This window comes from Copidosoma floridanum, unplaced genomic scaffold (assembly GCF_036245765.1).
Source record: "Copidosoma floridanum isolate Cflo_tuat_1 unplaced genomic scaffold, Cflo_Japanese_pri ptg000027l, whole genome shotgun sequence".
NCBI lineage: Eukaryota > Metazoa > Arthropoda > Insecta > Hymenoptera > Encyrtidae > Copidosoma > Copidosoma floridanum.
Window position 1 is genome coordinate 6603051 of NW_028321904.1, and position 18477 is coordinate 6621527.

The window sequence follows — 18477 nt, forward strand, 5'->3', positions numbered from 1 at the left end:
AATATGAAATTAAAAATTATTATTTACGTTATCACTTAAGCATTTGGTTGTTACTGTAATGACATTTCTTTGAGCTAACTATAATTTTTAAATGCTTTAGTTAAGGTCTTTGTTAAAAATTTTTTTTTTCAATTTCTTGTGATATTGAGTATTATGGTTAACACAATGTACACTCAAAGTACATTAGTTCGTTCCAAGCACTTGCTCTAAATGGCAATGTTGCATATTTTCAATTGGTTATAAGTAGGTTCGCCAGAAATAATCTTTTTCGGCATTGGTGTAGATGACATCGTTATTTGTCACAAGGTTAATTTACATTGCAGCAAATTATTACATTACATCACATAGTGTGTATCTATAGCAGTTGGCTGCTGATTGCATGGCTGCTGCCAGGATTCCTCGTCCTCAAAGGTACTGAAAAAGAAGAAAGATAACTTGCTGTGAGTGTACCAACTATGAGAACCCTTTCTTTATTTTTATGGAAGTGAAATTAACATTTTATTCTGCTGGACAACAAATTTCAAGAGTTGTAACTTACAGTTTTATTTATGGATTTGTTTGATATTTTTATTATCATTTTTTGTTTTTAGGACTTGATCCAGAAGGAGATAAATATATAAGTTGTTAGATCTAACAAGTAAACCTGGGATTTTTCATTGACTAAATCATAATAATAACTGCCCTACTCTTTGTTTTAAAACGTGGGAGGATAAATAGAGCATCAAGATATTTTTTTTTGTTAAGCTGCATGACACTCAGCAAAATGTAGGAAAAGCAACAAAGATGAAATCAAATGTCAAAAATAATGTTCAACAAAAGTAACAGCAATAACAGAGCCTTACAGTGTGTTTAAAGTAAGATGCATAGTACTTTGGTGCTATAGCCCTTAATAATAAATATTTTTTAAAACGAAGTTCTTTATGTCGCGTACTGGGGAGGGGGGGGGGCTGGAATTTAAAAAAAGACAGATTTGATAAAACGGAAGTGGCTTACCGAAAGTCTCTTCCTCCTAAGTTTCCCCCCTTAACCCATCACCCTCACCATAAGTTCCTTACACATTTCCCCTCAGCCCACCATGTATCTTTCAACTGTGCTGCGCTACTCTCCTGCATACCTTTGCCTACCATTCCCTTTCACACTCCTAAGCAATTAATTTGTAAACGAATTTTAATTTTATTTTCTCATAATAATTTGTATTTGACTTAGAATTCTTTCTTTTACAAATCTAAAAAAAAGAAAAAATGAGAAAAAAAAACCAAACACTTTCGAATGAAAAGATTTAAACCCTCAACCTGCTGTATACAAGTCGAGAACCTTACCCTCTCTGCTACGAACGCTGCCAACTATAGGAAATTGGTTTCTTGTACTTATTGTGTGGTTTGTAACTTATTCTTCATTTTCATATGCTTTTACTGATAATACATTCAATTAATAATTAATGATTTATTTGTTTTCTGAATAATAAATTTAGAAAAACAAAAAATTTAATTAGCATAAATATGGTTATGTAGATTTAATCTAGTAAGGTGCGTTAATACGCATTAAATATTGGTATTTTATGCCTTTGATGCATAAAATACCGACCAATTTTTTTGAAACCTAATGTTTTTGGCATAAAAATGATGCTTATAAATACTCTTTTAAGTAAGTTATTTTATAAATAAATAAATTATTAAAACAAACATATACAATAGAGTTGCAGAACGTATCAATGGTTTTTGAGGGCGCTAATTACGAATTTGACGTACAAATTATGTAACACTTTCACATAATTATATAAATATAGTAATTGATTAAATCAATAAAATTTAAAAAAAAGAATAAAACCCGAGAAGACATTTAAAAATAAAATAAAAAAAAAAAAAGTAAAAAAGTGAATTAAATAAAAATATAAAAAATAAAATTTGAAAAAATGAATAAAACGAAATGAATTAGAAAAACAGCAAAGAATAAACATAAAAACTCATGAAAAATTGCGATGGAATAAAAAAAAATTAAATAAAAAATGAAATACAAAAAAGAAGATTGAAAAAAAAATTAGAGAAAATGAAATGAGAGAAATACAAAAAAAATTAAGAGGAAAGTAATAAAATGAAGTATTAAAAATAATGAAATGAAATAAAATTAAATGTAAAAAAAACGAGAAATGACTAAAACGAAAAAAGGGAGTTAAAAATAGAAGACTAAATAGAAAAATGAAAAAAAAAATAAAAAAATTAAAAAAAAAATAAAAAAAAAAGTAATTTAATTAAATATAAAAAAACAACAAAATAAAATATAAGGAAAAAGCAGAAATAAAAAAAAATTAAGGAAATTGAATAAAAAAAAACGAAAAACAAAGAATAAGAACTAAAATTAAAACAAATTAAAAGATTTTAAGGAAAATTAAAATATTAAACCAGGAAGTATAAATGGATCATGGGACCCACGGTAAGAACGGAGTTCTTTAAACATGAGATGAGTATAGACACAATTTCTTAGGTAACAAGGGGGTCACCAGACCTGTAGGAAGAACGAAGCTATATTGACGTTAGTACTGCATTTATGCAGTTTACTAAAACAAAAACTTGAAAAACGAATAAAAAAAAGTTGAAAAACAATAGTTCAGTACTCACGATGGTAAAACTTCGTGAGTACTGTATTTATGCACGACGTTCTCACGAAGTTTCACCATCATGAGTACTGAACTATTGTTTTTTTACTTTTTTTTGTTCGTTTTTCAAGTTTTTGTCTTAGTAAACTGCATAAATGCAGTACTAACTTTAATAGAGCATTGTTCTTCCTACGGGTCTGGTGACCCCCTTGTTACTTAAGAAATTGTGTCAATACTCATCTCATGTTTAAAGAACTTCGTTCTTACCGTGGGTCCCATGACCCATTTAATACCCCCTGGTTTGTTGTTTTCATTTCCTTTACATTTTTTTCATTTATTTTATTTTTTGTTTTCATTTCTTGTTTTGTACTCACAACTAATTGGAAGTATATTTTTATCTGTTGGAGTTGACGTGGCCATCTATCAAGAGATATAACCTTAAGTCTACAGATAATGTGAATAGTTTACCTAGATAAAGATTCTCTGGACCAGATTCAAACCCCCTAAGTGGAGGTTAGATATGCGTTTTTTGGTATTTACTAATTTGTTTTAACTATTTTAATAGTTTTGATGCAGAAAAAGTTTTAAAATTCACTTTGTATGTATGCAGATAGTAATTAACTACATTCAATCGACTAATACACGAACATTTATAAGAAATTACATAAGATCTTATATAAGTTTTTAGTTGATAAGCAAATGTAAGAATGTGTACAAGTTCTCACATAAGTTATATTTAAAGAACTTATATGAGAACTTACATAAGAAAATATGTAAGAAACTACATAAAAAATTATGTAAGAAATTACATAAGAATTTGTGTAAGAACTTGTGACAAATTTTTAGCTGAATAATAAAGCTTAATATTAAAATCTACTGTGTTTTGGTGTTTGAGTCGATAAAAGTTGTGGATCAGCATTCAAAAGCTGCGTAGCTTTCAAACATCAAGAGTTTACTGGACGAAGGTTAATTGTTACTTTTTTTAAGTTTTCTTTAAACGGCTCATTGTATACAAGGGTTATACTAATTTCAGGTATACATTTGGCTCTGTTCTTGTCGTCATTCTTTAAAAAAGCCTAATCCCAACTTGTTTCTAAGATGTTGTGCAGGAATACTTTTATTTAGACTATACAATCATGACCAACACGTTAAACAGTGAATTTATGAGTGATGTAAAAAAAATTTTTATGCATACAGCTGCTCGATTAGATATTAAAAACCAATACTGGCTAAGCATCAGTTTTTCTACACATTAAATAATACGGGTAGTCATTATTGATAAATATGATCATTTTTTAAATTTTTGAAAGTGAAAATTCTTATGTTGGGCTGTGAACAGCCGCATGAGGGGACATGCGTTACGAAAAAACGTAGCCACCAAGCCTGTGGCTCAAGCCCTTTTCTTAGAATCCTTTCTTTTACACTATCTCTCCCTCCATCTCTCTTACTTGCGTGTACACCACACGCTAAATTTCTTTCACGCTGCTGCTATACCTATATTTATATACGTATGGTATGTATACTTCTACACTACGACTTAACCGATGCGCTTGCTTAAGCTGAGGTATATGTATTAAAAAAAGATAAAGGAAAAGGGAGATATCTGTACATACCTGTACTAGAGGCCAAGAAGACGTACGTATATTGTATACATTTATACGTGTTGCACGTCGGCTTTTCAAAAGGTCATTTACACAATCAACGTGCCCATACATAGAGTTTGGACTATTCACAAACGTAACCTTAATTATCTTCTTACTCGACTGTATTCTAAAAAGAACGAGTAAAATGTATTTTTTTCTATGCCATATTTAAAGAATAAATATGACAGTTTCCAAATTCTTCGAAAAATTTGCGGCAGAACATAATCTCTAAAAATTTGAGAAAAGTTATACCTCAAAAAGGAAGCTAGAAAGACCTAAAATAACCATTCTTACGGGTTTTCTGAAGGGGAACTACATGATTGACACGCACAATAGTAAAGGTTGGACTAGGCGAAAACATAACCTCAGTTTTCTCGTTGTTTGCCTGTATCTTTAAAAGAACCAGTTAAAAAGAATTCTTTATTCTCACGAACCATCAGCTCTAAAGTAGCAAGCAATCTAGACAATAGTGAGAGAGAATGCCTTCTAATCTTAGTTTCACAGCAAGCGATGTCATTGTTACTTCATTTACGAGGTTGTTAATTTACTGTAAATCAATAAATTACACATTTTAAAAACCATGGTTACACATTAAAATTTGAAATTATAAAAAAGTACAGAAAAAATTAAGAAATTGTTCCTTTAGAAGTAACTGTTGGGAATAAAAATATCTGTTTATGACTAAACATTAAATGTTACAATGTAAAAAATAAAATGTTGATTTACTAGCAATTTCTATTAAAAGTAATATTATAAATCACTGTACGATGGAGATTTTTTAATTATACGTTAAACTTTGCTTCCACAATAATTACGTCAAAATATCATTTAAAAATGGAAAGAAATTTTACCAACGTACTATCAGTTTTCAACATATTATACGTAGTCGTGTATTGGTTTTTTTCATATGATGATTTATTTTATGTTTCCAACTTTTGTTAATAATACTTAGCAATAGACATTTTTTTTTAACTAAAAGAATTATCATATTCCTTATTAATAGCTACTCAAATTTCTCAATGTGTAGAAAAACTAATGCTTAGCCAGTATTGAGTTCTAATATCTAATCGAGCAGATGTATGCATGAAAATTTTTCTTACATCACTTACATATTTACTGTTTACAGTGTTGGTGATGGTTGTACAGTCTAAATAAAAATATCCCTGCACAACATCTAAGGTCAAGATTTGGATCAAAGAATCACGACAACAACAGAGCCCAGTGTTAACCTGAAATTAGTATAATCCTCGTATATAATGAAGAAAACTTTGAAAAAGTAACAATTTACGGTTGTCAAGGAAACTCATGATGTTTAAAAGCTACACAGCTTTTAAATTCTAATCTACAGTTTTGATCGACTCAAACACCAAAACACAATAGATTTTAATATTCAGCTTTGTTAAACTATCCGCATTATCTGTAGCCTTAAGGTTATATCTCTTGATGCTTAGCCACGTAAGCTCTGACAGATAAAAATATATTCCTAATTAGTTGTAAGTACAGAAAAAATTTTTATTATTGAGGGCTATAGCACCAAAATACTATGCATCTTACTTTAAACAAACTGTTAAGCTCTGTTGTTACTGTTGCTTTTGTTGAACGTTATTTTTTAATATGGTACTATCTTTGTTGCTATCTCCACATTTTGGTTTGTGTCATCTAGCTGAGAAAAAATAGAATCTTGATGCTGTAATTATCGTCCCCTGATTTAAAATAAAGCAGGACGGTTATGTAATGAATAAGTCAATGAAAAATCCAAGGTTTACTTGTTACATCTAACAGCTGATATAATTATCTACTCTCAGACCAAGTCCGTAGAACGGCAAATGGTATTTAAAATGTTAAACAAATCTATTAATGAATCTTAAAATTTTAACTTTCAAAATTTGTTGATTAGCGGAATAAGAATGTTAATTATACTTCCGTTAAGATAAAGAAAGAGTTTTTGTAGCTGATACACTCACAGCAAGCTGTTTTCTACTATTTTTCCACCTTTGAGGATGAGGAATTCTGGCAGCAGCCATGCAATTAGCAGCCGGCTGCTATAAATAAGCACTGACTATGTGATGTTATAATATGCTGCAATGTAAATAAACTTTGTGACAAATAATTCTGTCGTTTACTTCAAGGCCAAAAAAGCTCATTCCTTGAGTACTTTATTATTTCCAACTAAAAATATACAACATTGCTATTTAGAGTAAGTGCTTAAAACGAATTAATGTACTTAGGATGTACAATGCTACTTAGTTGTAAAATACCTTCTCAGAACCGATATAAACTAGGCACGTAGCAGTACAACATCAATAACTAATGATTATTCTAGAAAAAGATTTTTACCGGTTAAGATAAAAGTAAAATCCAAACAAAGTAGCGATGAACTAGTAATTTCTTAAGATAGGAGTTTCCGTCAGAAAAAATCTTCCTCTATACTTAAATATCTGCTCGCAAAGTCATTTAGAGTGTGCCAAGGAAAAACCAACGGTTACTTGTAACAACACTAAGTTAATCTGTTTATTTATTGCTATGGTTAAAATTTGGTTTTATAGTATGAAGAATTTTCTACGAAACTTAAAGAATGTTAAATGTCATCTTCTTTGAATCTTGTTGTAAGCTTATATGGAGAAATGGTCATGCTTTGTAATATTAAAACTTTTTTATCTGCTTTGATACATTTGTCAGTTTTAACTAACTCACTATACTTAGTACACATGCCCAGCTCTTGCAACAAGATCAAACTTACTAGTCGTTGAATTATATAAATCACAAAACAGGTTCAAATTAATTTGACAAAAAGTTTTAGAAAATAACAATATGTGCCAAATGAGACTGAAATAATAATCATACAAGGTGTTTTATTTAAACATTTTGCTGACAGTTAACGGAGAGCTGCAATATTTATGTTTACGTGACAATAAAAGCCGTGTAAGCTTCTATGTAAAAGAAATTAACGTCAAAGGGATTTCAAGAATTAACAAGTTCTTTTGTTTTTGTCATAATTGCTTTTTTTTTTTTTTTACTGATAAAATTTGAGGATTAGTTATTTATTCTAACGAATTTCTTATTTTTTAGGTCTGCAATAATTTGAACAGATGCTTTTGTGAAAAAGGATGGAGTGGACCTGACTGTTCTATAGAACAAGAAATCCCAATGGAACCCACTCCTAGTAGTACGGAGTCATCTTTTTCGTCATCTTCGAAAAACAAAATGGAAAAAAAAGAGACTCCATATGGTATTTTTTGTTAATTTTACATCCATCGTAATTATTATTACGCTATAATGTTATATAACTTTTGTAGTCAATATTTATGACGCTCTGGACAAGAGAAGAGTTACTATAATTTATAGAAAAGTAACCTTCATTGTTTTAAAAACTTATAAGTTAACTTACAATAACTTTGATAAAGAGTTAACTGATAAACAATGTTTTAACAGTGACAAGCATAAACTAATTAATGTAATAGAAAGGAAGCATCTACAATAAGTGACAATAGTTACGAGACAGAAAAACTATTAACAGTATCAATAAACTTTATTAATATTTGCAGATTTTATTTAATGTATATATATATATTATAGTGCTCTACGTCCAGCTCCTTTAATAAGGGCGCTACTATGGGCGCTTAGCTTTTGGTAGAAGAAAGGGAAGAATGATGGGGAGGCCTCCCACTACGGGAGAGGGGTAGGGGAAAATGAGGCAATTTTCGCTGCGAGAAGGTCGCCTAAGCCCTTGTTGTGGAACATTGCATGGTGAAAAAGCACGTATGAAAAATTGCAGAGGTACTTGCCCGATAAGTTGCACTGGCCGGGAATCAAACCGTAGTCTCCCGTGTGCCAATCCACGACCTAGCCAACTAAGCCACCGCACGCTCTATATATGTGTATACATTTTTTGTAAATATATAGCTACTATTGTTTGCTCAGCATGGTAGACATTTTTTGTTAACCAGGTAAATAAAAAGTGCCCATCAGAAAATTTGATAGAAAAATAAAATTTCCTTTATAATAGTCCGTGCAGGTGTATTTAATTAGCTGTGTGTATGGCTAACGTTGACTGAAATCACCAATGCATTCTTACCACATACACGTATGGACGAAGTAATACATGCATGCATATTTTACTATGCAAAAATATTTTAAGAAGTCAACATGTGTATACAAATTCAGGAGCTGTAAATACCATTATTTATTTCTTAAAAAAAAAAGTAACAGCAACTGTATTGTTGATGCTCTAAATATTTTAAATCCTTACAGTTTATTGATACTTATAAATCACTTCTGCATAGTTTTGAATATGTTGACAAAATTTGAGAAATTAGCATGTTTCATAATAAGCATATAATTTTTTTTTAAATATTTTACAGCCATTTCTAAAAACTTTGCTCAAAAGGCTCTGCAACGCTGTGATACAATTCATATATGTGCTATCGTCATTGGAAAATAGTGAAAAACCGCCTCAGATTTTGTTATGACATCAATCACTTACACATCCAAGAGGGCCTTATTTTACATTGCTTCTGGCTAAAATTCAGTTTTTTTTATAAAATCACTATAACTTTTTTTTCAGAGCATGAAATTCAAAGATTTAATCATTACGACTATGTTTTTGCTTTCATTTAAGTTCGGATAAAGCCGCTTAATGGAATGCACCACTTGGCTATCAACGTTGAAAGTAGCACCACCATTTTTGCGTTTATGTAGCGAAAAGAGGCCAATTGGACGAAACCCGGGGACACGTGCTTCATCTTTTAGTCCAGCAGTGATGGAAAAAAAATTGGCTGGGATTGATTGCTTTGAAACGAAAAAAAACGTCACTTTAAGGTGAGGTATGGTCGAAATGGAAAAGTTCGGAATGGAATTTCCAAAGTTTATAGCGCTCGTATGACTCATAGACGTATTACAATGATTTGTCCACGCATACTAAATTTACTTGCCTCAAATGCAATAAAAAAACTGTAGTTTGTGTACCTACAAACGTACACCGAGTGGTTGTTCCATGGGGGGTCAGAATGGAATAAAATGTTTGTACACACGAAATACGCAAATAGAAGTGCTTGGCTATTCGAGACGTAACAACTTCTGGTACTACTATCATGAGGATCTGTTAATATTAGTCCTATACTCTGAAAAATGATCATTATTTAGCATTTTCAATCGAAAAAGTTACTAGTTTGAACTGATTTTGGTTGAAACCGTTATTATGGTGTAAATATGTGGACGAAATGTATGCAGTAAAAACTCACTTATCTTCGTCAGTTGTTAGTGGGGCTAAGGTACGAATCCTATCCCCAATATTTTAAGTATATAATGCTTACACACCCAAGTGGCAGATAAGCATTATTTTTTACCGGTAAAAGTTTTTATGAGTAAAATTGAGTTGTGGACATGGGTCACAATGGAAAATTCGACTCTAAATGGTTGATTATCGCACTGAAGAGATTGATATATCGGTAGTAGACGAAATGTCAAGTGAAGTTAATAACATTTAACAAAATCTAACGTTCTTACAGTTTTGGATTTCATTACGGCATGCAAGTGCAAGTACCAGACTTAATCTGAGCAAGTTACGGCAGAATCACCCATTTAACTTGCTTTAAAGAATACATTTTATAATAGTGTTAAGAAGAAACATCAATATTGATGAAGAATTGTGGAGTGGAACTTGATTACAAATTTTTGATTTTTTAAATCATTTACTATAGTGTACGATTTCAACTGATGATGGACAAAATAATATTGTTTTTTTTTTAAATTCTATTACTTATAACTGTGACTAGGATTATCTACTTACTTAGAAAGAAGACACTTTTCTGTCAGATCAGCATTTGCAGTGACTATTAACAAAGCACTTGAACAAACATTTAATAAAATAAGCATAGATGTTCGTAAATATGTTTTAAATCCGTAGTCAGCTTTATGGTACTTTGTCAAAAGTTTAATAATAAAAAAAAATTGTAAATGTTAATTAAATATTACACATTTAAAATTATAAGTATTAGATTATTATTCTTAGCACTTTGAATTTATTCTGAATTAAGTTAACTGCCAGATAACAAATTCCCAAGATTACATTAAAAATGTTATATTATTAGATGTATTCAAATCCTTATACATCCTAATTTTATCGAATTTTTCGTCTTTAATCTTATGAAGATAAATTAGTTAAAAATCATTGCTGCTTTAAATTTTTAATTGATCGGTTATATTAACAAATATAATAACTTATGCTCATTTCTCTCTTTTTTTTGGTGTATACAAAGAAAGAAAAAATTTAATAGATGAGAATGTACCGTTTTCATGCTGCTAAGTGAATTTTAAAATAATATTTTCTTTTAATTAATTTAGATATTTCCTTAGTTATTCGAAATGATGACTAAGTTTTTATTCATTTTATTGATTGATTTTCATATTCGTCATTTTACTTCAACATCATAATTAATAATTCTTATAATTTCTTTATTAATTAATGTCCATTACAAATACAGCGTTTGAATGAATAAGTCAAGCACAAAACGCTCGTAAATGAGGTCTACTTTTAGTAAGAAGAAGCTTTGAATTTATAGTTAATTATTTTTTAATTTTAATGAATGGAAAGCAAGATGTATATCTTGTACTGTAAGTTATACTTAGTGTTAAACGTTATGCCAAATGTTTTTGAGTTTTAGTTTCTCCTTCTAAATTTTATTTAAATAAGTTGCTTATTCTTGTTTCATTACATTAAACATCAGTTATAAGTTAATTTTTTATTGACATTTTGATTACACCTATTTATAAATCTCACTTATGTCGTAGAAATCCTTTTCTAACTCTATATAAAATGTCAACAAAAAGTTCTTACAAACACTTATGTGTGTTTTTTCTACTCCTTCTAGTTCAGGTTGTGATTAAAAATTCGTTGAAGCAATTAAATTGATTCAGTTTTTCTGCATTATTTAACTTAAAATTATCTTCTAAAAACGAATGTGCATGTTGCCAGGTCCAAAGTGGGTCCAAAATTGCTTAAACATTTTTTTTACCAAATTTTATAAATTGTTCACTTTTAACTCGATAAGAAATTGTTTACTATCCTTAGAATATTACCAATAAAAGTCTCTTGTAACTTTTCTGTAAAGTTAATACTTTTTGAGATATTAATTATCAAGGTTCAAAAAAATGCAAAAATAGCTTTTTTCATCCATGATAAACGATATGAAAAACCAACAGTTTTTATTTTGCCAAAAATGTTAAATACTCTATTAACGTCTTCGAACATATTACAAAAGCGTTTTAGACTTCTATTTTATTGTAAACCCTTGTATTTCAACTCTGCTTTAAGCTCTCTTGAGTTACGAAAAAGTATATCTATGTATGAAAGTACACGTCCCTTGATCGTTATATATAGATGTGCCTTAGAGAATCCAAAACGTGGTAATAAAACAATAAAATAATTGCTTAAAAGACCTTGGAAATATGTTCAAGGATGTTTATAGAGTATTTAAGAACTATGGCATTATGAAAATTATTAGTTTTTCATACTGTTTTTGATGGATGAAAATAGCTATTTTCTCATTTTTTCAAACCTCAATTATTACTATCTCAGAAAGTATCAACTAGAGAAAAAGTTGCAAGAGACTTTTTTTTGTTTATAGTCAAAAGATAGTAGAAAAAGTTCTTCCGAGTCAAAATAAATAATTTGTAAAATTTTCATTGAAAAAATTGTTTGAACAATTTTGAATCTGGCATCATGCAAATTTATTTTTAGAAGAAAATTTTGTATATGATAATGCAAAAATCTAAATTTAGATATTTTTTTTCAACGAATTTTACGTAAAGACCTAGACCATTTATTAAAGCCACTATTAATTTTAAGAATCACAGTCGTGATTTGTGACGTCTAATTTATTGTTTTATTATTAAAAAACCAAGTTGCTAAGTAGATGATGCTTGAATAACTGAACTTATCAAAGATTTTTATAGTTTTGGGGCGAATATTACATTACACATACTAGGCTCTTCATTTCCTTGTAATTTCCAAGTATATTTTTTTCTTCTTTTTTTCTAACAGTAGTTTGATAAATAATATACAAACAAATTAAATAGTTACATTTAATTTTAAAATGTCCAAAATTAGTCTATTATTATTTAATTTTACTTGTTTTTCTACTTAAAATTCTGTTACTGTTTTCCAGAATGGAAAAAATTTGATAATGGCTCTGTGTTTACAATTGTATCACAATATTCTATCAACTGTTTCCAAGACTTTTTAAATTACTAGGAAGCTGCGCCCCCTGTGCGCTCCGCGTGCCGACCCCCAAAATTTAATCAAACATTCATTTTCTAAATTATTAAAGAAAAATACAATAATTGTATCTTTTTCGTAACACGTAATATTGTAATATTTATAAACTTACAAACAAAAATGACTTTTTGCCAATTACCTGCCGAATACACAGGGTTCATCATGTGACCCATCGTTTTTTTAAAATAGGATCGGAGTATTATCCTGAAAAGCTGAATCTGTTTCTCCTAACTTTCTTTTATCACAATAAAATTTGCAAATCATTTGATCATTGAGACATACTATGAGTTATCATTCTTTTTTGTAACAATACAGATGGCTTACACGTTTAAGCTGAAGATATAATTTTTTTCGTAAGCTGAAACAGTATACTATTATTTCACGAAAAAAACTTTACCTAAACCTTTTAGAACACTTAATTATACCTCTAAAAGTAAAAACCATGCGTGACAATCCTAGTCATTATAATGGTATAGGTAACTACAAGCTTCATGAAAAAAATCTTCAATACCTGAGTTTTTTCTGTAATTTGAATGGCAATTTTATCTTTTTTCAAGTTTTAGAAATAATTATACCATCGTTTTTGGACTTGTAAACAAAGTGCCTTTTTCTACGTTAAACGTTGATACTATAAAGAAACGTGCTGGCTTTTCATGAGATATCACATGGTATCTGCCTATTGATTATATTTTCTTAACTGCTAATGTCAACATCATAATTCATAATTATTGTTAAAACCTCTTAATTTAAAACAGAGTTGAAAATCCACTTATGAACGAAAATTTGTAGTTAATAAAAGAAGTGTGCTAATTAAATAAAAAGTGGACACTTCCAGTCACCCAGAAATTTAATAAACTATTTTTATTTTTATTTATGTCCTTTTACTGGTTCTCTTTTTTTTGGGATAAATAGTAGAAATACGTTAAATTTTCTAAGTTTAAATTTAAAGAGTCGGTGCGAAGCATATGAGGTGCGCTGTCGATTGCTCGCAAGATTTTAGATACAATATTTGCAAAGATTTTTCATAAATATGTATCATCGACAGTGCACAGAGAGATAGTGCAGATCACGCTCACAAATTATCTGCGAGTCAACTAGTAAAGGCCCTGCCATACCAGGAATTTTGTCCTTTTCCAGCCAGCCTGGAGCTTGGAGATGCGCTATCTACTCAGACCTTGAACTCTCCCGTACACCAGTACTAATCGCGATGCACAAGGGCCGAGAGAGAGAGAGCGATTACAACTTTCATCTAATCTCGTCTAGCTTAAGTTTTTAAGTTACTATGAAATTGACATATATACATAAAAAATTAAGTTTTAAGGTATAAGAATTATACCTTTGGCCGAAGAAATGTAAATAAATTTCCTTAAAATGAATAAAAGGAATTATTCTAATTTACTTTTCAAAGAAAAAAAAGTCAATAAAGCAGTAATCGAACATAATCACTGTAAATGTTGCAGAGATTGATAGATTCATATAAAAAGTCCTTAAAATTTTGAAATGAAAGGTATTTTGTGATAGTGTTGTTTATAAAATCGGCTACCCGAGCAAGTTTGCTCTTTTACACTAAGCAACGTACCCGCCCTCCATCATAAAATCACAGACATTCATTGTGTGCTTGTTTTTTATCTTAGAGTTTTTCCAGCACAGATCCAATTCCTAATTATTCCATTTAAACTACCACCAACTAATCGAGGTTATACTCCAAGAAAGAAAGGTCGTACTATATGCCTGAAAGGCAATGGGCAAATAAGAAATGATAAGCTGTTTTGGCCCTTCTACAGCCTTAACATATATCTCTACTTACCCCTAGTTATGCCCTATCTTCTTTTAACGCCTTTGAACAGAATAAGTGAGACATTCTCTTTTTTTTTCGTTATTCTGACATAGTAAAAGTTTTCTCCAAACCCCTTAAGATCCTTTACATCTTCATGTATGCTTTTCATAAATTTCCAGAAGCCCCTTGCAGAACCTTGCTGCCAACCTACATTACTAAAACCCTTTCAACCTTGCGGATCCTGACTCAGACTAATACTAGTATGAACATATTCTATTTAAGTTTGAAATCCACTCTATAACTTAACAGCGATAAAATGTAACTTTTTTGTTACTATTTCAAAAAAGATTCCTTATATAAGGATAAAGTGCAAATTTTTAAAAATTATAAACAGGATTAAAAAGTTGATCTAGTAGTACATATAAGTAAGTAGCATTTAACATATTCCATCCATATCTTGTGTGACTGGTTGACTTGCAGGATGTCTACCACTTCGCTATAAAAAAATTCCTTGAAATTTCCAGGTTATCCAGAGTCTTAATTTCAGGAATTCCATAGAATAGTTTGTTTTTTTTCAATCACATCGTTTTGCTCATCACATTTGGATACATGAGATCGTATTTCTTAAAAAAGTTTGGTCTAACAATACATAGTAAATAATTTTTCATTTAAACTTTGCACCTTACATACGATAACTATTAAGTACATGAGTATGGCTTGAATACAAATTTTTTTAATCTAAGATTTCTTTTTCGATAGCCATGCTCTCTTTCAATGCATGGTCTAAAATTTTTTTCTTTATTAAGTTTTTTCTCTTGTTTTTCTCTTTATTCTTCTTATTTTACGTTTTTTTTTTCCTATCTTGTGTTAAATTATCTTTATGTAAGAAAGAAGACATGCAAGCAGTAGATATCACATTCTTTGTTATTTCAAATTTGATTAAAGGTTTACCATAGGATTTTATACAATTATATATTAATTGCTGTGAAATAAGCAATTATTCGGTTTGATTCTCAACAATACATTCTTTATTTACAACAAATTTTCTTTCAAGTTTCGAATTTTCCTGAGAAATAATCGTCACAATTTTTACTGAGTTCGGAAAATTTTCATATTTATAGGTGGAATGAGAATAACCTAATTTTATTCAAAAATCATCAAGTTGCGTCTCTTTTTTTTTTAATTTTTAAATAGTTCTAAAGAACTTTCAAACTAAATAAGCTCTTTGAATTCTTTCAACTTTTTTTTGGCTATTATAAAACTAAAGATATAATACTTAGTTAGTTTCTTTAATACAATCGATAATATTTTCTTAGCTAATTTTTGATGGATGGTATTGGATGGATTCAAGCGAGAAATACCCTTTATGGAGGAATATTTCAGGGGTGATTTCTCAAAAATTTTCTGACAAAAGATTTTTGTTATCGTGCGAATATCATTCTTAAATCTTAAAGTATCAAGATTACTAACATTTTGAAAACTTGTAAGGTGTTTTAGTAGCAAAGCCCATATCAATTTTTTCTGCTGGTAACAAAATATTACTTTTTGATAAGTCGAGGGATGCAATATTTTTTGGATCACAAGTCAACTCAGGTTTTACAATATTTCTAGGATATCAGCAAGTAAGGCAGTTAAACCATTATATAAAAATGAACCTTTAGGTTAGTTTCATTGAAATTCAGTCCAAAAAGGTTTTGTTTCACAAGCAAAGGATTAGAAAAAATATAACTTGGCATCTTACAACTTATCATTAAGGGCTTTTTTAACTAACACAAACGAGTTACAACTCAGCTTGGTTTTTTCTTTGGATGACGTATTGACATAAGTTATTTAGAAAGGCAACATTCTCAAGGCTTTTTCTGCAAACCTTGAAATTTTTCAGCCATCGAAAGCCACAAAAAAAATGAGGAAACAAGTCTGACTGAGTGTTTTCCAAGTACCACGCTCTAGGTGCCGGTATGTTGTTTAATAAATTAAATAGCACTTTTAAAAAATCAACGATTTCCCACTTAACAGTTCTTACGCCTTTTTTTAATGCATTACATGCAAACAACACTTTTCTATATTGACTAACTTGTGAGTTCCATCATTCGTACTTTATTTTTTCTCTTATAAGTCTCAAAAGAATTTCAAATTAACGTTGGGACCGTCCGTTGAAACTTGAATTACTTTTTTTAGAATCTCAGTTGGTATACAACCTTGAAAGGCTTTGAGACGATAAGAAGCCCGTGTTCTTCCAAAAAAGGCTATAAATAAAATATGATATCATGAATATATATCAATCCTATAAGTATACAATCATCAACAATCTTTATCAATTTACTTTCAAAAAAAGTTTTTAACCCATACGTAATATTGTAAATTACTTTAGTTTGACCCACTTGCATCTTTTTTGCGATCAAGATGTCTGGAAACATTTTTGTCATAATCAGCACACTACTTTGTATATCTCGTAAAGAAGCGTGTCTCATAACACTGTGTCAGACCCACAAAATTTTATCCTTACTTACATTATTATCCCTTAAATAATTACTTATTTTGTTAGGTTATGTTATTCCATTCTTGTGACTGACTAGAGCTCTTCTTCCCATATGACTTAAACTAAAAAATGTACCACACTACTTACATCGGGCAGAATTAGAATTCATAGAAACTGGTACCGACCAAGAGAATTCTTAAGTCCATTTCACGTAAAAGTGAGTTTTGAATGTATAACATGTACTTTCTTTTGGCGTCATCTTAAAATGTATAATTATATTTACTTTATATTTTACGTTGCTGCAAGATAAATTTTTAAAAAGTTTATTTTTTTCATTTTATTAAATTAGTATCAGTACGCACCGATAAAAATATTATGAAAAGATTGAGTTTGAAAGCATTTATAGGGGTGATAAGTTTCAAATCGTGAAACAAATAGGTATTAAAAATTTTAATGCATACAAGTATACACAAGTATAGTAGCATAATACGCGCATCATCAGCATGAGCATTGCAGATCAGACAATAATTCACGATCTCACCCAAATCGGAATTCCACAGTTTGAGTAACACTAACGTGACACAAGAGCATTGTTATGTACAAATGTCAACTTTACTTACTTTAAAAAATGTGCACAATAGAAAGAAAGTCATATCCAATGGCTTGTTTACATTGTGTTGAAACGATCACGACTCCAATAAAACAGATATTACATTTTAAATTCAACACTTTTAATCTTCACTTGTAGTAAAATCACTTTAATAACAACGTATCTGTTTATGTACACTAGAACCTACGTCTCATAATAAAATAATTAACAGGCTTAAGCGTGACAGTAGAGTGAAGCTGTTGCTATACAGGCGCGTTTGCCTACGTTTCGTGTATTTGCTTAGATAAATTGGCTGCACCACCACACAAAATGTAGGAGAACGCGCTTGTATAGCAGCAGCCTTAGCCTTACTAACCTGACTTTGAAATATCCAAATGTATGTACATATGTATATGTGTGTAAGTATGGTAGAAAAAAGAGGTAAAAAAGTGTCTACTTGTAGACGAAAAAATACCACTAATAACTGCAATAGAACAATCTGCAACCAATCAAAAAGCTACCATCAGTAGATAAGCTATGGTGGTTCTAGAATACGGCAGTTGTCTAGGGTGTCTAGAACACAGCCCCGCTCTCCGCGGCGTGCCCCTGCTTCCCCTTCGGCCAATGAGCAAGCGGGTTCAGCAGTTTCCTTTTTTTGCGCGCACCGCTTGAGTTTGTCCGTGCTACCTGCAGCGCTGCTCGAGTTATGCGCAGTGCAATGCGCGTCTGCGGCGTTGATTTACGTGCTGCTTGAATATATAAAATCTTGTGCAGCTTGCACACGCGATGGTAACATGCATTTTTTAATGTAAGCGAGGGTGTTGAATTATATTGTAGGATGTGAGGTGGAAGGAAAATAATTATTCACGTTGTTGTTTATTTTTGATAAATTAGTTTATTTTAAAATGAAAATTTATATGTACAAAACTAGGATTGCAAAACGATTCGTTAAACACCTTATTCTTCAAATGCAAAGTATATACAGTAAAAATTTTATTACTATTTCTTTCACCATATACTATACTTAACCAACCACGTCGGGACCACTCATCCACGTAGGCATCAGTTTTTGCATTTAAAGACGTTTATATGCTGCATAATATGAATCACTGTCTTGCTTT

General features: G+C 30.3%; 1 protein-coding gene across 1 annotated transcript in view; it reads left to right on the forward strand.

Annotated features, from left to right (window-relative positions):
- Nucleotides 1-18477, forward strand: part of mmd (disintegrin and metalloproteinase domain-containing protein mind-meld) — a 2100572-nt gene that overhangs the window by 1402352 nt on the left and 679743 nt on the right. The window contains exon 20 of the mRNA XM_089595760.1: nucleotides 7306-7465. Coding sequence (XP_089451886.1) covers nucleotides 7306-7465 — 160 coding nt within the window. The remainder of the gene's footprint in view (nucleotides 1-7305; nucleotides 7466-18477) is intronic.